Here is a 24,198-nt window from a genome sequence, read left to right as displayed (position 1 = left end):
TGACCGTTGTCAGATAAACTGATGACATAACTTTGGAGTGATTTATACAGAGTGGCCGGAGAAGTGACGTCCAAAGGAAAAATGTAGGTGCCTCATGTCGAGGGGTATTCGAATCACCCCCATGTATGTTCCGCGATATTGCATAGTTTTAAATCGGGACACAGGACATCATTATTACTAATCTGCGTGCGCGTACGCCCAGTACATTTATTGCGTATTACTGACTTATTGCTCTGATTTGGAGTCAGAAAATAAACCGTGTAATGAAATTCAAATTTGCAAAATTAGTTACAAGATCTCTTGTTTCGAATTCTGTTCGGATTATGTCAAAATTTTAAACCAGTTTTCCGCAGCACTAAACTTCCGTACTATCAGACTATAGATCAGTTTTGTAGGGAAATTGGCTTTGAAAGATTTGTGCATGAGATTTGAACACCTCCAATTATGTTTCAATACTGTCCACGAGTTGTAAAAAACTTTAAATCTGTATCGCTCAGTATTATGGTGAATATTTTGATCGGCAAAGATATAGATTTAAGTGCATTTGTAATACCGTCCATTGTAGTGCTTTGCGCGTTTGTTTACCATGCTCGAGACCCCGGGTTCAATTCCTGGGAAGGACGACGCGAAATATTGATTAAGATGGTTCTACACTGCTGAAATATTTCGTTTGAAGCGTAAGGGTGATCACCTTACCTTTGCTGCATTTAATGTCCTGGTGCAGTGCCCTGTGCACCATCAGGTGTGGACGGGGGATGATGATAATACCACCCTTACTAAATGAATTATTTGGCATACTTTATGTATATATATATATATTGGCGTTCAAGCTCTTTCTCAATTTATTATTTGCTGTTTTAATTTTTTTCAGTTTGTAGTATCACTGTCTAGTAAATGATTTATGCCTAGATAAGGAAGCATTCGTCGGCCTCGTGGTGTAATGGTCAGCGCGTTTGCCTGCCGTGCAAGAGGTCTCGGGTTCGATTCCCGACACGGTTGATACGAATCGGGTTGCGGTCCCGTGGCTAGTTTTACGGACTCACGGATCAGAGGTCCGAGGTTTGAACCCCATTCTACCCCAACTTGATTTCCATTTTCTAATAGTGAGTCATTTACAACTTGTTGAAAATGGCCACCAAAATTGAAATATTTGGGCAAATTATAAGAACGCTAATTTTTAATTTAAAAAAAAATTATTTAAAGGGGTATTTTCACACTAGAATATTTCATAGTCCCTGGACTGGTACCTGAAGCGTAAGATTGATCAGCTTACCTTCATGTAACAAAAATTATCAAGATTGGTGTACCAATGCAGTGCCTTATGTACCATTAGGTGTGGAAGGTGAATGATTATGATGATAATGTAGGAAGCATTTGATCTATTATTTATTTGCCATCGATACGCGAACCGTAAACGAGCTGTGTAAAATTTTGTGTTGTAAATTTACTAGAAGAAAAAAATAAATTAGTATGGAAACATTTTTGAGGGTGTGCTTTGATTATTATCTTTATTCACTAATCCTAAAATAATCTGGAAATTCTTTTAAAACTCCTGTTTTATTTGTGCGTAGTAAAATGACCCGACTAACAGAACAAACTTGACATTCCCTTTTCTCATTTTGTATTATTCCATTGGCGGACAGGCGCGCATTAAGCGAGCGGACCAAAGTTTGAAAATACTCAGCGCCAACGACCAAACTACCATCGGCTTCTGGAAGAACATTCAGGCCATCGCCTCGTCCTCGACCGGAAAACCCATTTCCGTGACCATGCCCTCCATGAGCCTCACCCTCACGCCGGTCCCCTCCGCGCAGCCGAAAGAGGACTTTCAATACAACGCCCTAGACAAAATCAAGTGCTTCGCGGAAAGCGCCGCGCTCAATTTCGCGCCCAAGTCCAAACTCGACACGAAAAAAGACTTTAAACTCATCCCGATCAAACAAGAGCCGAAGGCGTCCAGAACCAACGCGCCCGTCGTCAAAACGACCCGCAAGGATGACTTGATGAACCGGATTCTGGACTCGTACTCCCGGATGGGCGAGTTCGTGTCCGGGCGGTGCGATTGGACGGGCGATCCCTCGAAAACCACGAGCCAACTGGACGACCTCCGCGAGCTCGAGGAGAAATACCTGAACGCGAAGAACGACTACATGTCGAGCAATCTGATGCTGATGCCGAACTTTGCGCAAGCGCACGGCGGCGGCGCGGCGACGGCCGATCCCATCGTTGTCATAGATCTCGTCGACAACGACGACGAAACCAACGAATCGGAGCCAAAGGCACAGCCATCGGTATGTTTGCACCCCACGGACAATATAACGCAATTAACGGAAGCATCCTAATATACAAACATATATAGCACTAACGGGATCCTTCTAACTCAACTTGTTGATAATCTCTAACACCGGAGGTGTATGGCTCTCTCCACCTATCCCTCTCTCTCTCTCCCTATAATCTTCCGCACAACTAATACATTCTAGCGAGACGCACGTATGCGAGAGATGACTGCTTTTAATTACTAATTCACGAAACAACAAATTTATTAATTATTTGTATTTTATTTACAGATGTGATGTGATATTGATTGGGCTTTTCATTTTTGTATTATAAGAAAATTAATTATTGTTAAAAAATACGATTGCGCAATGAAATCAGCTTCGTCCCATAGATTTATTACATTTTTCACCTTTCTAGAGTTTTAATGGATTATTGCGCCGTGCGTTATTCACCCTCTTTGAGGTTAGTATCGTCGATGGTGGACGATCCGATGCGATTCGAAACGTCTTCAAAGAGTGTGAACCGCACGACACAATAATCCAGACAACCTAAAAAAATTTGAACAAAAAAAACGCAACGTTTTGAGTTTGTCCAAATTTTTCTAAATCTAAAATATTTTTAAAAATTGCCTTCATTTGCGGTTGGAATGCGCGCTAAACAAGTGTGTTATTTTTAATATAATTTAATTTCTTATAATACGGTTAACATATCTCAATCGAAAAAATTCTCAGCTGTGAATAATAATAACCGTGCATTATTTCAAATAAATATATTTTATGTAAATATGAAACTTTAAAAATGACAGGTTTCCACTTTATAACCATATGTACATATTATATTATAATTTAGATTTATGCTTTAGTAACATCACTTTTCTGGCATATTCCATACTATTTTTCACCCTCTTATATTATTGTTTTATTCTGATTTTAATGTATTTATTTTTTCTATCAAAAATGATTTTATTTGTATTGCATGAATGTATAATAGTAGCGCTTTGACTATACTCAAATATTCCATTTTTTTCATATAGCTGTGTACATAATATTGCCTCATGTCGTGTGGTTCAATTTATAAGCCGACATCCATCTCTGGATTTTACCCTGTATGGAATTTATTTAAATTTATGCCGATCGCCCAGTTCATTAGTAAGACATCTGCGAATTGCAAGTTTTGTATCTAAAAATTAATTATTTAGAATTAATCTAGCATTTAACTCGAAACACGTATGTAAAGAGAAATTGAAAATAGTAATTGAAAACAAACTGAAAATGCATGTCATCAAAGACAAATTGAAAATGCATGTCATCAAAGACAAATTGAAAATGCATGTCATCAAAGACAAATTGAAAATGCATGTCATCAATGACAAATTGAAAATACATGTCATCAAAGACAAATTGAAAATGCATGTCATCAAAGACAAATTGAAAATGCATGTCATCAAAGACATATTGAAAATGCATGTCATCAAAGACAAATTGAAAATGCATGTCATCAAAGACAAATTGAAAATGCATGTCATCAAAGACAAATTGAAAATACATGTCATCAAAGACAAATTGAAAATACATGTCATCAAAGACAAATTGAAAATGCATGTCATCAAAGACAAATTGAAAATGCATGTCGTCAATGACAAATTGAAAATACATGTCATCAAAGACAAATTGAAAATACATGTCATCAAAGACAAATTGAAAATGCATGTCGTCAATGACAAATTGAAAATACATGTCATCAAAGACAAATTGAAAATACATGTCATCAAAGACAAATTGAAAATACATGTCATCAAAGCCAAATTGAAATACAGTCGAACTTTGTTAGTACGAGGAAGATGGGATTGACTGAATTTTCTCGTTATAAAGCATTACTTGTCATACCAGAAAAAGTTTTTTTTTTAATCCAACAGTCATTACATATTGTCACTAAGTAAACAAATAAATCGGTAGTCAGATGGCAGAAGGGGCCATCTGTAATTTTTAAAAATGTTCAGGAGCGCTGAAATACGTCTCAATTTCAAGACTTTAATCCACAAACTAAAATATTTTAGTGTTGCTTTTCAATGATAAATTACCATTACAAATGACGCTGATTTTTTAATTTTTTTCATGCGTGTATTTACTGAAATATTAATTAAAACTTTTGAAAACTTAAACATAGACAAAAATACAGATGGTCCCTTCTGCCATCTGACTACCGAAATATACGTATAGCTCATACAGATAATTAAAAGAATAAACTATTAAGGAAAATAATAATAAATGCTTACAAACATACTACTTTCTAAATTTAAAATGCAGATAAATAAACATTCTTATTTTTCCACAATATTCACACTGGATAAGAAGATTTTTTACACACCCTAAGATTTTTCATGCCACATTCTATTTCACAAATAATTGCTGTTTTTTCACGAATTCAGAGACACTTCATCTTGTTAGTAGACATGTTTATAATTCAAGGATTAGTTTTTAACTGATCTGACATCACCCACCAGATTTTATTACTCAGGTTCTCATTATTACATTGAAACTTAGCTTTATATAGAGTACGGTTGCGCCAACTTAGCAACAAAAAAATATATATTTAGATGTTTCTTAGAAGGCATTATAGAGTTTATCAGATAGAGAGGAACATTTTACATAAAACTGTTTGCTTAACTTTAATCTCCGTCTTTGGCTTGTCTTACTACAAACTGGCTGACCGATGTATAAATACGTATTTTTCAAATCAAATACATTTGTCAGGACAATCCCAGATCGAATTGATTTTTGGTTCAGTTTAGGGAAACAGTTTTTCTCGTGTTTTTTTGCATGTAAATACACGAGATGACGCGGCCACGAGAGCGCTTGGAATACCAGCCCTGAAGCAAATAACCTCTGTACATTTTTAAACTGTGAAATAAATTGACGTACCAGTTTATTTTAAACAGAGGACACAACTAATGCCCATATTCAGAGACAAAGCCGGAAGAGGAAAGTACATTATATTCTCACATGCAGAGAATAGCTTGAAAGTTACGACAGCAGAATATACTTTGCTCAGATTAAGGTTTGCCTCTGAATACGGACATAGGTGCCAGTTTCACCAAAAATAGTTAAATATTTTTTGCATTTTCCTCAAAACTACCATTTTGGCCATTTTCACGAAAACGCGAATCCTTTAACTTTTTTTAGCTCTACATTATGTGATCCAACTGACCCAAAAACAGCAACAGATATTTTACTGTAATATTTACTATAATCATCACTAGCATATCCTCCTTTACACCCGGTGGTGCATGGGGCACTGCATTAGTACACGTAATTGATTATTTTCAATTACATTTTCTGTTTTAAGGCATGTTTTCAATTTCACCTCAAAACGTTCGTTGCTCATTCAAATTCTCAAATATTCATGCCATGCTGAGGATTTCGACATCTAGTATCGGACTACTATGAGCTACCCATTCATGACCGTACGTAGTCGTAAATGATCAAACCACAGAGAAAACATTTTTTGTATCCAATTTCCCGTAGGGCTGAAGTTCCTCATTGAAGAGTTTTTGCTCAACTGTTGACAATATTTTTGTTCGGTATGTCCGAGAAGAATCTCGCCATAAAATTGAATAAATGTATGGATAAAACCGCAAACTAAAATGTCAACTAATGTTTCCTCATTATATCCGAGATCTCGCTATTTCCGTGACCGTTATAACCAAGTTCGACTGTATGTGCTTTCAATTCCTTTTTACTTTGTGATTTCAATTTCTCTTTTTAAATTTTGTTATTGTTCTATGTGAAATATTTTGTATTCAAAATTACTTCAATAGTCTATACTCTAGACCAGTGGTGGCCAAACCGTGGCGCATGCGCCAAACGTGTCGCATTGAACGATTGTGGCCATTATTTTAAAATAGGCGCAATAACTGAATCCATATTTTTAATTTTTCGGCTTTTAAAAGTTCGAGTTGTATGGCGCATCTGACCTTGTCTGTGAAAAAATTGGCGCATGGTATACAAAATGCTGGCCACCACTGCCCTAGACTATATAGTCTAGAGAAATACTTCGTCGTTACTCCCCTAGTACACATTTCGGCCAATCAAATCCATTGAAAATATTTCTGTAGGGCCAGGAGTACCATTAGTTCATTCGGAGTTCGTTTAAGGCTCCACAATAGAATTATCTCTCATCCACCATAAAAGCTTACAATTCACGAAATGTTCCCGTTAAATAAACAAGAAAATTAATAAGAAAAAAAAAAGTTAAATTTGGAGGTCCTATTGCATCTTTGTGGCATCGAGAGGTGTACCGCAAGGCTTCAGTTTGGGACCATTTATAAATATTATTGTTTTTCATTTGATTTTTTTTAACACAAAATAAATGTAAGAGTCCTCCTTACTAGGAAAATCTGTTCCAAGTAGGACTGTACAGCGTACAGTGTTTAGAATTTTAAGTTGCTAGAATTTCATTCGTCCATGCACTTTGTAGCTGCAAGACGATAAGTAATCTAGCTTCAATAGGTAAATTTATTTTATTTTATTTACACCTTTTACCAAAAATACAATATAACGTTCACTTTGCCCAGCTAACAAGGGTATATACCCCGTTCCAAGCTAGGCTATTGCATTCTTACATATGATAATAGTTAACAAATTAATAGAGAGCACAGACTAATAAAATATAAACCCACTTGTATGCACATTTTGATACATATACATACACACATACACATATATACACACATATATACACACGTACATACACACGTACATACACACACATGTACGTACACCCATGCGCATACACATACATACATTCATAAAACATAGACAATTTATTTATAATGTGAAACTTCATGATTGTCATTTTTTAAAATTATTCTTTATTTTCATATTTTACTTTTAATTGATTGATTGATTATGATTGATTATGTATTGCTTTTTTATATGCATGGCTTTCTAATATTATATTTTATACTTTTTATTATTAATAAAACATATATTTCATAAGCAATAAGTTTTAATTCCTCTGTAAGTAATTCCGCTCGCTTGTATCCTCAAATAAGATGTGCATCTATACACAAGACCATTGTAACATTTCTATAATTGAGATTTTATACCTTTCAGACCAGAATGAGGAAGTTCGGTGGACATTAAAAAATATTTCTTTCGTGTGGTAAAAATTAGAGCATTTATTAATTATAATATTAATGGTTTATAAACAAAAATAACAATTGCATTATCTACTACATACTCAGTTAGGTAATAGATTTCTCTGGATTGTGTCTAGTCTGCCTAACTAGGAACAACCCGTTTTAAGGCAGACATTTTTATGGAAATCAAACAATAAAATTAATATCTACTATAGTCCTTAAAATATAGCTTGATTAGAATGACATTTGTCACAAAAAGTGACGACATAACTTTGTAGTAACGTCTAAGGAGTTATTTATATTGACACACGAAAAATCATTTGTATCTGGCGTGTTAATTTATTTCTTTAATACAATGCTTGACACATAAATCAACAGAAATATATAAAATCAGCTTTAAAACTAAAAAAAAACCATAATAAACCTAATTATTAAAGACGTTTTTACAAGGTTACATCATTTTGCAAAAACGTTAGAGATGGGACGAATTGATCAATGTAAATTGATCGAATAAAAAAAGAATTCATTTGATGTTGTTCATGAAAAAAGTATAAATGTCATATTTTTTGGTGAATAATTGTGTTAAACACACTATAATAGGCTTGTTTTTGCGTTTTTACATCAATTTTCGGAAACAGAGTTTTATGTTTGCACGAAAAAACTGATAAAATCGATTTGATCAGTGATCAGTAATTTCCCATCATTAATGACATTAGTTTGACAGCTGTCAATTTAATCAAGTTATACAATATCAATTTATACCATTTGTTATGCAAGAATGTTTTTGAGTAAATTTTCCGATTTTTCTCAACCAGAACCCAGATTTTGCAATGTTTGGGTAACATATTGAATATTTTGGGGCCCAGAAACCTGAAATTTCTTTCTTTCAATTAATATAATTTAAATAATAGCGTTGTTATGGCAACTGGCAACAGATTTATAATTTCCTGGGTAGCCATGTTTTTCGGCGTTTATTTTGAACAAATATTTTTTTTTAGCATCGTACGGGGTTCACCTTTTAAATCTCAGTAACAAACGCGGACTTGTAATTGTGACGTTGTGGGAATTTTGAAGTTTCAGTGGGGATTTTCAAAATTACATTTTTTTATTTTTTAGCGAAGTTTGATATTCTATTCATCATCGTCATCATTCCCTTTCCGCACCTAATGGTGTATAGGACACTGCGTTGGTACACCAATCACAGCGTATTTTGATATTTTTTTTGTTACATGAATATAAGATGATCAGTCTTACGCTTCAGGTCCAGGGACTATGAAATATTCTGGTGTGAAAACACCGTTTTAAATAAATATTTCATATCAACCATGTCGGGAATCAAACCCGAGACCTCTTGCTTGGTAGGCGAACGCGCTGACCACTACACCACGAGGCCGAGATTATATTCATAAGTTTTATAAATAATAATAATAAAAATATTACTGAACTTCCTCGTCGTGGTGGATACATAAAAAAGGGTATTTTGTAAGTATTATAATAATATAAAATCAGTCTCTTTTATTCTCTAAAAATTTTTAAACATACATTTTAATGAATATTGTGTCACAAACTGAATAAATCAGAAAAAGTTCGCCAAACATGTGTTAACTTTCAAAATATTTTCATTTGATCAAATTAGTTTAATTTTAAATTTATTGCAACAGAGCGAGAAAATTTTTTGAGAAGGGAAATGAAAGTCTAGGCATTTACATTATGACTTGGACGGAAGAGTCGGGGAAATGTGGGTGTTTAAACATTGATGGAACGGTGAAGAATTTTGAATCCAAAGCAGTTTTCAAAATAATCAGAATAATTTAAAATATACATTAGAATATTTTTACACTAGTCTCTTGATGCATAACCATGTCTTAAAATATTATTTTTTAGTTATTTTATAAATATGTAAGTATTGAAAATTATTATATAATATTTTTCTTTAAATATCATTTTTATTATTTTAAAATTAACACCCTTTTCTTGAGTTAACATTCTTTAATTAATAATTAATTCAATCCATGGCATTCTTATAAAATATGACTTTGTAATGATTTCCACATAATGAACACGTTCGCAGCAAAATCATGTCTCATTTGGTTATAGTCGAAATCATGTTTCTCATTCAGGAAATGATAGCTATAGTCGTTAAAATCGTGTCTTTCATTCAGGAAACGATGGCTATAGTCATCAAAAACATGTCTCATTTAGGAAATGATGGCTATAGTCATCAAAATCGTCTCTCATTCAGGAAATGATTGCTTTCACCATCATCATTCCCCTTTCCGCACCTAATGGTGCATAGGACACTGCATTGGTACACCAATCGCAGCGTATCTTAATCATTTTTGTTACATGAAGGCAAGAAGTTGCTTTAGTCATCAAAATCATGTCTCATTTAGGAAATGATTGCTGTAGTCGTCAAAATCGTGTCTCTCATTCAGAAGATAATTGCTTTAGTCATCAAAATCGTGTCTCATTTAGGAAATGATGGCTATAGTCATTAAAATCGTATCTCATTTAGGAAATTATGACTATGGTCATCAGAATCATGTCTCATTTAGGAAATGATGGCTATAGTTGTCAAAATCGTGTCTCTCATTTATTTATTAATATCTATCAATTTATTTTATAGTTTCACGTATTTTTTTTTTCTTTTTAGTAAATCATTAAAATAAATAGTTATAATTATGAATAAATTCCAAAATAATATAGGTATATAACTATTAGGGTTATGTAGTTTAAATTTTAAAAAAAAACAGATTTTATTGTATAAATGACAATACATAAAAATAAGTCCAAAATTGCATGAAATAAATCGGTCGTTTCTGTAAACATCGTACTAGAGTGTTTTTGATGTAAATGCTAAAATTGATGTCTGATATCCACGGGTGTTGGCACACACGATGCGCATCCTAAAATTCCACGGAAAGTGGTATACATAACTCAATTTTGACTAAAGTGGCTCATCTTTTATCCTTTTGGCCTTCTATGTAATACGCCCCATGCTCGTGTGATTGAACTTTTTATTAATTCTATAATAATTTTAATTAATAAATTAGTATTCGGATATTTAAAATTGATAATTTTTTCGTATAACTTAGTAAATATTTCTTTTTGTTTCATATTCGACCCGCCCGGCGACATTCAAATTCTAAATTGAAAAAAAAAAAAACAATTGAACACCAAAACAATTGAAACTCAGGCGAGAAGAAAAAGACAGGAAGACTTGGAGAAACAGAGACAGGAGGATCAATCAAGAAAACAGCAGGTTTGTCAATTTTTTAAAAAGGGAAATATTCTTTCTTAACACTCTCTTCCCCGGTGATGTGTAGCTAGTACACAATGCCTCTAATAGCTATAATATCTTAAACATATTACAACAGAGATGAAGAACATTTAAGAGAAGGTAATATATAATTCTAGGCATCTGCAGGGCTTATGACCTGTCAATGGCTGGTTTAAGTGGCCACTTTACACACTGTGTAACATTCACCATTCTAAATTATTTAAAATAAATTAAATTAAATTAAAGTAAATTTTTCAGATACTTCGCTGTTCAATCAAATGCTCTAATTTTTAACGCATGTATAAAACAATTTTTGCATCCAATTTCCCTAGGCGCGAACTTCCTTATTGTGCATTTAAATTAATATTCCTTGCATTTTTTTTATCAAACCTCATAATTATTAATTTTTTTAGGAAAGAGAACTGAAGAGACAGCAAGCCGTGATGCTCAAAGAACAGGTAATTTTTTTACTTTCCAAACATTCCAAAGCACCAATTTTGTAAAATCTATTCTAGATGGTGTGAGTGTGCGTTAACCCCCTCTACCTGCCCTCAATTAAAATCCTCTCATTTTTAATTATTTCAAATGAAATGGCAGTTTGTTTTATGTTAGACGTAGTTTTTTTCTACTTCAATTAACATCCCTGAATGTTCTTTTAACGCTCTAGCTAGAGTCTAAATAGGATTTGTATATATTTTTCAACATGTGTTTATTCTCACTGTAAAAATTATAGACTTTTGGCCTAGTGGAGTTAAGCATAGAACTTACATATTTTATATTTGAGTAAATACACCGGAATCTTTTTGCAGGGGGATATGTTCCACGCAGTAACCTATAAAAAATAATATTAAAAAAAAAAAAACAATTGTGGATTGATTTCCTTGTATAAAAATCAATTTGGGACTGAAAATGAATATGTGCGAAGGTTTTCACGGTCACTGTTATCAATATTATGTATCTTTTTTGGGTGATACCGTGTATGTTGGATTTGATCCGACGTTTCGGCTACCATTGCAGGAGCCATCTTCAGGGAAAACTGTGTGTTTTATAGAGAAATGTATGTGTTTATGTACTAGTAATTTGTACCGCGTCTCAGTCAGCAGTAGGCACATTTCTAGTTTTGTAGGAAAGAATAATTATGTTTATGTACTAGTAATTTGTACCGTGTCGCAGTTGGCAGTAGGCACATTTCTATTCGTTTTTTGTCATATGTAGTGCTGGGAACCATGTTGAATTTAATTTAAGCCCGTCGTCTTTGTTTATATTATTTGGATGTCTGTGTATTTCAATTGCCTCTTTTATTATTCGTGCTCTATAATTACTAGGTTTATGTAGAATTTTTGGTTCAAAGGCAAAAAAATGTCCTGTGTCTATAAAGTGTTCCGCTATTGCGGATTTGACTGTGACACGGTACAAATTACTAGTTCATAAACACATACATTTCTCTATAAAACACACAGTTTTCCCTGAAGATGGCTCCTGCAATGGTAGCCGAAACGTCGGATCAAATCCAACATACACGGTATCACCCAAAAAAGATACATAATATTGAAAATGAATATGTTTACTGTTTGTTTTACTTACTTTTATTTTATTTTTTAAGTGACTACAAAATACTTTATAAATCGTAAAAGAGATTATTAATTATCACTGTCGTATTGTCTATGTAATTTCAATTCCCCGGATGAACCGTTTGTAAAAGTTTCCAGGAGGGACAAAAAACCTTCCGATTTCTTAAAAAAATAAATATAAATGCGTATTACAACAGAGATGAAGAACATTTAAGAGAAGGTAATATTGAAGTCTACACATCTACAGGGCTTATGACCTGTCAATGGCTGGTTTAAGTGTAAAGTGGCCACATAAGCCTTCTCTTAAATGTTCTTCATCTCTGTTGTAATATGTTAATATAAACAGCTCCCCAGCTAGTTGAATCCAGTCCTTGTCTACAAAAATTTGGACAAACTCAAAATATTGTTAATATAAATGCGGTTTATTTTGTGTTGTTGATTTAAATTAGAAAATCTATTTTTACTATCGTATGCATCATCTTCTTCTTCAGCCTTGTTCTCTCCACTGCTGGATGGCGGCCTCTTCCATTCCTTACTATCGTCTGTGTTTTACCAGCTATAGAGGCAATGTCATCGATCCATCTTTTCTGTGGCCTTCCAACACTTCTTTTGTTTGCTCACGGCCTCCACTTTATTATTCTGGGTGTCCACCTGCCGTCATTTTGCCTCGCTAAGTGTCCTGCCCACTGCCATTTTAATTTTGCTTCACGATCCATGATATCACGACTCTGGTTCGACGCCTTATTTCTTCATTTTTTATTCTGTCTCTTAGACATACACCGAGCATCTGTCTTTCCATGGATCGTTGCGTGCATTCTAATTTCTGGCTACTTTTCTGTGTTACAGACATGGTTTTCCGTATGTCGTCACCGGCAATATGCACGATTCATAGACTTTTCTTTTTAAGTATATAGGGACTTCTTTATTTTCAAAAATATATTTTAGTTTTCCGCAAGCAGCCTAACTTAGCCCTATTTTTCTTGGTAATTCCGCTGTCTGGTTGTGTGGATTATGTGAAAAGTAATTTTTACACATCATTTTCCTTAACTCAATCATGAAACTGTACGAAAAACATTACTACACGGCTTTTCACGATTCAAAACTTATTGCGATGAAATAATAATATTATAAAAACCACAAAAATGCCTAAAATGCGATATTTTGAACTGGGTCTAATTTTCTTGTAAAACTTATTTGAAATATTTTTTCTTTTTTTAAATGCCATGTCTATAGATGCATAAATCCCCAGAGTAATAATTCTCTAGAGAAGTCCTTTTACTCTTTTGCATTGAACAAAAGCGTTCCAAATTTTTGTTTTGGATTTTAGTCTAACAAACGTGTAACGGATTGTTCCGGTTTGCGCCTGAAATTTTTGTACTGAGTTATTTTAAAACCATATAAAGAGAGGTTTCGGTGTATGCTCTGTGTCTGGGCGGATGTGGAATGCAGTTCTGTGTGTGAAATAGAACCCGAACCCTGGACGAGTGTTTTAGACTCGATGGCTGCTCTCGGGCAAAAATCCTATAGTCCTTAAAATATAGCTTGATTAGAAAGACAGTTGTCAGCAAAAGTGAGAACATAACTTTGTAGTAACGTCCAAGGAGTGATTTATATTGACACACGAAAAATCATTCGTACCTGACATGTTGATTAATTTTTTTAATACAATGCTTGACATATAAATCAACATAATTGTATAAAATCAGCTTTAAAACTAAAATAAACCTTTTTATTAACGACGTTCTTTCGAGGTAACGTCATTTTCCAAAAATGTTAGAGATGAGACTAATTGATCAACGTAAATCGATTGAATAAAAAATGATTAATTTGTTGTTATTCATGAAAAAAAGTAAATAATGTCTTTTATTTAGTAAATGATTGTCTTAAGCAAAATCGATTTTATCGGTACTTTATCAGTGATCAATAATTTCCCATCACTAGTGTTTGGCACATTAGTTTGACAGTTGGCACTTTAATCAAGCTATATTTTAAGGACTATAAGTCCGCCTCGTAGTGTAGTGGTTGGCGCATTCGCCCAACACGCTCAAGGTCCTAGGTTCGATTCCTGGAAGAGTGGATGTGAAGTTTTGATTACAAAGGTGGTTTTGCACCGCAATAATAACTGCGGAAGACTGATCACCTTCCTTCCGCGTAACAATGATAAAAAACAGTGCGATTTGAATACCCAACGCCATATCACTCTGTCAATCAGTCATATCACTCCACTACTTCGGGAATTACACTGGCTACGTTTCCCACAGGGTGGAATACAAACTCTGTTGGCTTATGTATAAGTCACTGCACAACTCTGCTCCGGAATATCTAAGGGAACTCTGCATTCCAGATGAACTAGCTGACAGACGTCTTACGCCTAGATCAGCTACATCTATGTCGAGAGGAAAAGTTATTGTACCTCTACGGCATGGAATGCTCTCCCAGCAGAGGTCCGATACTGTGAGAGTGAAGTGATGTTTCCGAAGAAACTCAAAACTCACTTGTTCTCTAAATCATTTGAATAAATCCTTAGCATGTGGTGACAAAGTACATTATTTTTCTTAAATTAAAAAGTTCAAGTTAAATTTATATCTTTATTTAATCACTTTGTAAAGCGCCCTTGAGGTATTATATTACGAAAATGATAATAATAATAATAATTTAAAAATATGACCGAAGACCTAGGCTCGTAGGGCAAAAACTACTTTACGGGGAGTCACAATTGATCTGTTCAGGTCGCAGTGACATCAGAAATAAGAATTGGCTGGTGCTTGTTGTGAAATGATAATGATGATTCGTAATTCGGGATTCGAATCACTCTGCCATTAGCTGTTCGATATTGATTTTGACTACAAGAATATGAACATCTAATTTCTAAGTGACTGAAACTCCGTCGTACAAATCGATAATCAATATTACACACAAAACATGCTTGTTTAATTTAAAAGTATAATTGGTTCTAAATCTTCTAATTTATTGTCGACGAATTTGTCTTGCCGTAGTTCTGACAAATTAATCAAGAAATTAGAATCGCAATCTAACTACTTTGTCTTTAACCACAAATTTATTTATTTTCCACCTACAGGTTTCAAAGCAAACGAGCTTCTTCGTCGAGGTTTAAGTAACTAATGAATTAATTCCCATTTTATTTTTATCATGTTTACTGAATACTACACGTGGACCCAATAAATCAAGTCTTTTTTTCTTTTCTTTCTTTGAAAAAAGCGATTCATAGTGAGAAAAAATTAATTAATAAGCAAATAAACAATATTTATTTTAGTCCTCACCTGTCTAGCTTCGAAAATATTGATATCAAATTACCACCTTGTAAGAAAAAATGACTTGATTTATTGGGTCCACGTGTAGTATTTAGTGAACATGATAAAAATAAAACAGAAATTAATTCATTAGTTACGTAAACCTTGACGAAGAAGCTTGTTTGCTTTGAAACCGGTCATGGAAAATAAAAATTGTGGTTAAAAACAAAGTTGGTTTAATTATTTTATTATAATGAATAACCACAAAATTAGTGCTTCAAATATAAAATTTATGTTAAATTAATATTTTAAACAGTAACTTAGGAGTTCTTGTGTTAAATTTGTAATTAAACTATGTTCAAAAATAATAAAATTATTCAATAAGAAATATTGACAAAATCGAAACACCTCTATACTAACACAATACATTGCTATTGCTTTGTACCATGTAAAAGAAAACTTCAAATCAAAAGTGTACTAAAGAGTTTGTCTATGCAAAAAATTCCATTTTTATTTGCCAACTAATGAGAATTCTGACTTGGCCGGTTTTCTTTGTATATTTACGATATATAGCATGTAGATATTTGTCTACGGCACTGTTGTGCGAAGATAGCACTAGTGTATACGTGTGTGTGTGCGTGTGTGTGTGCGACGTTACGATGGCGATGCGATGTGTTGATGTTTTGTCCGTGTCCAGCTATACATGGTCGAGGTGGGCAAGCAGAGGGAGCTCATATACACGGTGGAATTGGTACGTGCCAGCGTTACGCACGTTCGTTCGCACGTTTGCATGTCCCGACTCCCGTCCCCATTTTGCTAATTGCACGTGTCCCATAACGCTTGTAATCGCTTTTTGTGTTTTTTTTATAGCAGTCAAAGAATCCTTGTATTTGTTATGATTTCTTTATATTTCCGTATCTGAGCGGATTAAAAATACACTTGTGTGAAATACAACTGGGGAGCCCTGGAAAGAGTTTTTCACTGGACGGTTACTTTTAGGTGAAAATTTCGAGATAAGAAATCGAGTGGAGTCTGCCTCGTTGTGTAGTGGTTGACGTGGTTCGCCCACCACTCTTGAGGTCCTGGATTCTATTCCCGGCAGGGACGTGAAATATTTGAAGACCTTGTTTTAAAAACCACAAATGTCACATATCAACAATTTTTTAGGAGAGTGTTTAAACCATAGAATAAAGAACTGTCTGGAAGGAGCGTAGAATCATAATTGAATACATCGGACTGTGTCCAAAAAACCCCCCACTTTTGCCACGCGCATATAATTTTGATTTATTTATAAATATTGTTTTTTTTTGTTATTATAATGGCTGTTGTTATCTTTTCAAAAATAAAATAAATATCCTTAAAGGTGGCAGGTTAATTGTACAGAGTCATGATGTTTTTAACACTTTTGCAGGGGCCAATAAGGAACACTTTTCCTTAGTAAAATGCAATTTGCCAAAAATGACGCTTACGTTGCCTGTTGCCTTACTTACTCTGCCGATTATGGGTCGATTTTTTGTTCATTCATACAAATTGATGTAAACAATAGTTTTTTTTTAAATATTTGAAGCAAACAGAATAATAAAATCAAATAATGAAGGTTGGCAAAATTTTGGACATTTGATGTTTTCAGAACGAGGTCTTCATTTATTTTAAAGGTTTTTTTAACTGCAATATTTCATTGTCTCTGGACTGGCAGCTGAAGCGTAGGACTGATCACCTTGCCCTCATGTAACAGATCGAACCACACTCCCTTTGGTTTATTAATGCACCACCAGAAATTGGGAAGATGGTGATTTTTCATGGTTCCTGGACGGGCGGGCACTCAAAATGCAGAACGCTTTCTATTACATATTAATACTTTCATAGAGTTTAACCTCAGAGTAATAATGCGCCAATCTATAGAGGAGCCCAAACGTATAATAACCATTCTATGACTATTGGGTAAGTAAGTTAGCTACAGTTTGCAGCAAAAAAATGGACCGTACGCAGGTCGAAAATTGCCAAATGGATTTTAATTTGCATTGTAAATACTTTTAAATATGTACCTGTGTATTTATTATTCCAATTTATTTTTCTATAATTCGCCTATATTTATTTTATAAAACTGAAAATACACGTGTGTGTTTATTTTTTTATTCATTTTATTCACAATATACGTATGTAACATTTATTGAGACATAAATCCCAGCTCCATGGAACCAAAGTCCTGTGTTGAGTTTGTTTGTCCGTCACATCTCCGAAACGGCGAGTCGTAGCGGCCTGAAATTTGGACACATCATTTAAGATGCGATTTCAAAGTTAACGTTGCTATTTTCGAGTAAAATTTTAATCGACCTCTACTCGATAAAGACTCAAACTTTATATGGATGCCTAGTGCGGCCCCGACATTGCCCGTAATCAACTTTCATTATCAACAGTAAACATACTTTAATTCACAAATTTATCCCCTTAATTGAGAAAAAATAATATCTGAAGTAAATATGTTGATATAAGTAAAGTTTTTAAGCAACATAATACACGTGTAGGGACGATAAATGCCAAAAATCGATGTAAATCATGGGAAAATATTCTAAATCAATTACCTGTGAAAACTGACTCCTTTAACAGCTTTGACGCTCCTACTGCTGCAACCAAACATATAATTCACTATGGTAGATTTTTATTTATTATAACGTAAATATCCAAGTTATTTACAAACAAACCAAAGCACAGCGACAAAAGCATCCGATAGAACCGTTATGTGTTTGTTGTCGAACAAAACAAAATGGCCACCAATTTGTTGCTAACCAACATCGCTTGCATTCTATGAAACATAGTGATAGGGCTTCTCTATAGGTTACGCATTATTACTCTGAGGTTTTAACCAATTTATTTTCGCCTTTTGCTGTCTAAATCCCTATTTTCCGTTTACTGTATTTTTCTGTCTTGTAATGTTTTTTGTGGATTTTAGTTGAGTGCATGTTTTTTCTGTACATTATTATGATAGTTTAGTTAGATTATATACAAACTTGGTGCTTTAACACTTACTTGATTAATTTAAAATTAAAACGATATTAATTTGTCTTGTTCACTATGAAAATCTTTATTGAAAAAGGCAAATTTGCTATTATTGTTTACATCGATTGTCCAGTCCATTAATCTAAGTCCAATTAAATGTGATTTTGGTTCACCCCAATCATGAGAAAGGTTGTTTTTTTTTTCAAATTTATTATTTTTTTAAATTTTATTTTTACATATTACAACGAAACATTTAAGAGAAGGTAATATAGAAGTCGCATCTACAGGGCTTATGACCTGTCATTGGCTGGTTTAAGTGGCTACTTTACATACTGTTTAACATTCTTAAATGTTCTTCATCTCTGTTGTATATATTTTTATATTTAAAAAAAAAAAAGAAATATTTGCGTTCTTACGATTTATCCAAATATTTAATTTTGAGGGCCATTTTCAACGACTTCTAAATAACTCTCACGACTCACTATTAGAAAATGGGAATCAAGTTGGGGTAGAGTGGGATTCGATTTCGAATTGGGACCTTTGGTCCGTGAGTCCGAGACACTAGCCACATGACCATAACCCGAGTCAAAAATATGTTAACACAGCAATATGTTAATATTAACAGCTTCCTAGGGAGTTGAATAAAGTCCATGTCTATAAAAATTTGGACAAACTCAAAATATTGTTGATAAATCTGGTCTATGAAGAAGTATAAAAATTAAACATTTCAGGCGTTGCCTAGTATGCAGGTGATATAATTCAATCAGATGAATCTCACCCGCATAAATAAAAGTTTCAGCTCTTTAACTTCAAAAACATCAACAGATGTTTAAATATGGGCAGAATGCTGAATGTTACACAGTGTGTAAAGTGGCCACCTAAACCAGCCAATGACAGGTCATAAGCCCTGTAGATGCCTAGACTTCTATATTACCCTTTCTTAATAATATTAACAGCTTCCTAGGAAGTTGAATCCAGTCTTTGTCTACAAAAAATTGGACAAACTCAAAATATTGTTGAATTTTATTTTATTTTATTGGTTAAGGCGACCCATCATACGAGAATGATTTGTTCCATATGGTGTTCTTTAAATTTTAAAAAAAAGCAAAAATATCTCAGTTCAAAAATATACATAATTTTTTGTGTAATTTATAATTGTCTGATTAAATGACCTGGGCGATCGATGTATATTTTCTCATAAACAAATGCACGGAATTTACAATAAACGTTTTCTGTATAATATATATATTTAAAATATATGAGGGTATTAAAAGCAAACTTAGGAATCTCCACCATTAAATTAGTTATTGATGCCAAAATCAACTATACATGAAAACCTACCAACCTAAATTATAGCGTAATTCAAAACCGTCTCTAAATCTTGCAAAAACTGATTACAATTATACTACTTGACACCGCATTTAGCTTAGCATTCTCCATTGAGTTGGTGAAGCATAATATGGAAATATCACATACTATGAATACCGATAAAAATATTTTATTTATTTATTTAAACGCCTTTTAGGCTTTTACGTGTTTTGCATTTATTTATTTATTTTTAATATATATATGGTCTATGCCAATTACAACAGTTACATGAAGAAACATAAATGCAAGAAACTGAACAAAAAGAACATAAAACTATTTAGCAAAGACAAACAAGGGCAAAACAATAATAGTATATAATATATTTAAAAAAACGAAAGACCAAAAACTTTGAGCTAAACCATGCCAATCCAACTTCATCCCACACTGTTTAGTCGCGAAGAGATCTACGAAAAGCAGGAAGATCTATCCCAAAAAATTCCAAGTCGTGTGATGAATTGACTAATCTACACATTCTGGACATTGGGGCATAAAAACCAAAGTTGCTCTTAGAAGATTTTATAAATAGCAGATTTTGACTTCTGGTGACACGGTTGGGAACATGAAAAGAAATTGATTGCAACAGAGATGGGACATCACTTAAAGCATTAAGTATTTTTAACATACATACAAATAAAGACAGACATGTATTTTACAAAGAAGTAGCAAAAAATATATGTATATACATGATTAAGAAGAAAAATAAAAATATAAAAAATATCATCTTTACATATTAGCATAAAAGTGGAAAGAACAGAAGTGCATTTTTAAATATGAAGAGAGAAATGCATTTTACACAAAGAAAGGAGCAAAAATAAAGATGAATTAAAAAGAGAATGAAAAAAAAAAATTTTAAAAAAACAATTACATATTAGTAGAAAATATATGAGGATACCTAATAATAATACATACATATATTCTAGTGGAGAACAGAAGTACATTTTTGGGTATAGGTTGTATTAAAATAATATTAAAATTAGAAGAAGTTAGAAAAATATTTATTTAGAATACATATATAAGTCAATAAATGGTAAACAATTGAAATCAACATAGTATTATTTAGGTATTGCAATTTGAAGATAGTAAATTGATACACTGCCTTTTAAAATTCAAAAGTGTTATATTAAATATATCTACGTCATTTGCAAATGTATGGATTCTCCTTATTGGCGAGGGTGCAGTGTGCACTGTAGTTTGTTGTGGATACATTTACATAGAATAGTTTATTAAATCGGGTAACCCGGCCCGGAACTCGCAAGTTAATCAGTTAATTTTAAATGGATTTAGAATAATTAATTGTATTTTCAAAATCAATATGGAAATTGTTTTCATACATAAATGTAAAAAAGAAATTCAATAAAAATATGTTAGTAGAAAAACGCGACGTGTTTGGCCTCGGTTGTTGTGATGTCAAGATCCATGAAATTGTTCTATACACATTTCAATGGCAGGAATAAATAAACACGAATCGTGGCGTATTAGGGGCGTGGCCAATGGAATGTTCAAAATTACAAATTTATACGTATTTTGAATGCTACTAATAATTAGCAAAATATTTTTTTTTACTGGACAGTATTTCATAGAACTTAATTACTTCAAAAATGTAAAAAAAAAAGTGATATTTCCCCATTACAAATCTCACAATTCTTTTTTCAATTTTTTTTGCAAATATCTATCTCAGTAACTCCTTGAATGGAGTTTCCTAAGTTTGCTTCTAATGCCATCATATACTCTCAATATGGACACCACCAATGAGTTGAGTAAAAATATTAATTTTGTTTTTGCAATATATATTATATCAACTTTCCTTCGATTTAAAAGTTTTACCTATTATTAAAATTCATATTATGTACCTAGCCTTATTTGAAACCGAGTAATTTCTGCCTGTTGAGACTAATGACTTGGAAAGCAAGTCTATGGCTTTCCTACACGGTTGAACATGTATAAAAAAAATGCTTATAGTCCTTAAAAGAAAGCTTGATTAAAATGACAGCTGTCAAACCAATATTGAATCAACTCCTCCACAAGTGTACAGCTTATGTTAGGTTTTTGTTATTTTCATTGTGCATTTTGTAATATAAATAATATAGATGTACATAAATACGTAGTGTTTAAATCTGTCTGAATATTTTGTTTATTATCTCTGTTTATTAAGTTAGTCTTCTTTGTTTATTCTCAAATGTAAAAACATTTTTAAAAAAAACATATTTTCAAGTGTCCTCGGCACGGGTAATCCCAGTGAGGTCACATTATTTTTATTATTAATTATAGTTTGTAAGAGAAAAATATGAATAAATAAATAGTGATGGGAAATTACTGATCACTGATCATGTACTGATCAAATCGATTTTATCAGTTTTTTCATGCAAACATGAGACTCTGTTTCCGAAAATTGATATAAAAATGCAAAAACAAGCCTATTATAGTGTGCTTAAGACAATTATTCACCAAAAATAAGTCATTTATACTTTTTTCATGCACAACATCATATGCATTATTTTTTTATTCAACCAATTTACACTGACTAATTTGTTCCATCTCTAACGTTTTTGCAAAATGATGTAACGGCGGCCTCTGTGGTGTAGTGGTCAAGACGCTTGATTCACGCACGGAAGGTTCCGGGTTCGATTCCCGGTGAGAACACAAAAATTAAAATGTGATTTTTCTCAAGCCTGGGTGCTCTGTGATGTAATTCACCACTGTAACTAAGCCTCCTGGCCTGATATGGTGCAAAAAAAAAAAAACCTTGTAAGAACGTCGTTAATAATTAGGTTTATTTTAGTTTTTTTTAGTTTTAAAGCTAATTTTATATATTTATGTTGATTTATATGTCAAGCATTGTAATCAAAAAATAAATTAACATACCAGATACGAATGATTTTTCGTGTCAATATAAACCACTCCTTAGACATTACTACAAAGCTATGTCGTCACTTTTGCTTACATCTGTCATTATAATCGAGCTATATTTTAAGGACTATAATTCGCTGAGATAAGCTGTAGGTGTGTCTTTCTAACTAAGCGCTTAATTTGTCCGCGCAGGAGCGCGAGAGGCGGCGGCAGCACATGTCGCTGGTGAAGCAGCTGGACGGGCGGCGGCGCTACGAGGAGCGCGAGCGGCGCAAGCACCGCCTGCTGCTGGACAAGCTGTCGCTGCGCGAGCGCAAGCTGGAGCAGCGCCGGCGCGAGCTCGAGCTGCTCAAGGAACTCAGGTAACTGGGGAGTTCAGTGCGATGCGGTGATCGCCGAACATAGGCAGAACGGTAAATGGTGGTAATGAAATGTGAAGTCCTCCCCGACCCGCTCTATTCATGGGTCATTGTTCCTTCCGATTACCACTTGCTCCGATCAATGACTCATGAGCAGCACTTCCATCCTTACGAAGATGCCAAAAAAGGCTTGATTCATGGATTTTCGCTGAAATAGATATATATTTCCTCACTTTAAACAAATTTAAAGAAAATGCTAGAACCCTAATTAAAAATAATAATTATAATTTAATCTAACTGTACCCACCTAATATTTTCTTTTTTGTACACTTTAATATTGTAATTATTTTCTCTTGTTTGAAAGAAGAAAGAAGGGAAGACTGATAGCTCCCGTATTACTCCGTATGGATATATTTTTATATTAAGGCAATCCATCCTAAGAAGGATGATTTCTTACTCCGTATGGATCCGCAGTAAATAATTTTTAATTAACATATTAAAACAGAGATGAAGAACATTTAAGAGAAGGTAATATAGAAGTCTAGGCATCTACAGGGCTTATGACCTTTCAATGGCTGGTTTAAGTGGCCACTTTACACACTGTGTAACATTCATAATATAAACAGCTCCCCAGGGAGTTGAATCCAGTCCTTGTCTACAAAAATTTGTTCTCAAAATATTGTTGATAAATCCACCTGGTCCATGAAGAAGTATAGAAATTGAAAAAATAAGATTTTCAGGCGTTGCCTAGTATGTAGGTGAAATAATTCAATTAGATGAATCTCACCCGCATAAATAAAGGTTTCAGCTGTTTAACTTCACAAACATCAACAGATGAAAGAATTGAAATAATATATATGTTCAAATATGGGCAGAATGGTGAATGTTACACAGTGTGTAAAGTGGCCACTTAAACCAGCCATTGACAGGTCATAAGCCCTGTAGATGCCTAGACTTCTATATTACCTTCTCTTAAATGTTCTTCATCTCTGTTGTAATAGGTTAATATAAACAGCTCCCCAGGGAGTTGAATCCAGTCCCTGTCTACAAAAATTTGGACAAACTCAAAATATTGTTGAAGAATTTTTAAGTCCGAATAAACAAAAAA

The 24,198-nt window shown here is 33.4% G+C and overlaps 1 protein-coding gene across 1 annotated transcript in view; it reads left to right on the top strand.

The window, feature by feature from the left end:
* The window catches only part of LOC148273290 (uncharacterized), a gene marked incomplete at its 3' end in the record, with an annotated part of 71,454 nt that extends 48,361 nt beyond the window's left edge, over positions 1-23,093 (top strand). The window contains exons 20-23 of the mRNA XM_088238923.1: positions 1,644-2,291; positions 10,614-10,679; positions 11,111-11,155; positions 22,924-23,093. Of these exons, the coding sequence (XP_088095049.1) occupies positions 1,644-2,291; positions 10,614-10,679; positions 11,111-11,155; positions 22,924-23,093 (929 nt within the window). The remainder of the gene's footprint in view (positions 1-1,643; positions 2,292-10,613; positions 10,680-11,110; positions 11,156-22,923) is intronic.
* Between the last annotated feature and the right edge of the window lie 1,105 nt (positions 23,094-24,198).

Source organism: Micrasema longulum, unplaced genomic scaffold (assembly GCF_059751315.1).
Source record: "Micrasema longulum isolate JH-2025_06_02 unplaced genomic scaffold, ASM5975131v1 h1tg002005l, whole genome shotgun sequence".
Taxonomy (NCBI): domain Eukaryota; kingdom Metazoa; phylum Arthropoda; class Insecta; order Trichoptera; family Brachycentridae; genus Micrasema; species Micrasema longulum.
Note: the sequence above shows the minus strand (reverse complement) of the source record. Positions and strands in the feature narration are given on the sequence as shown.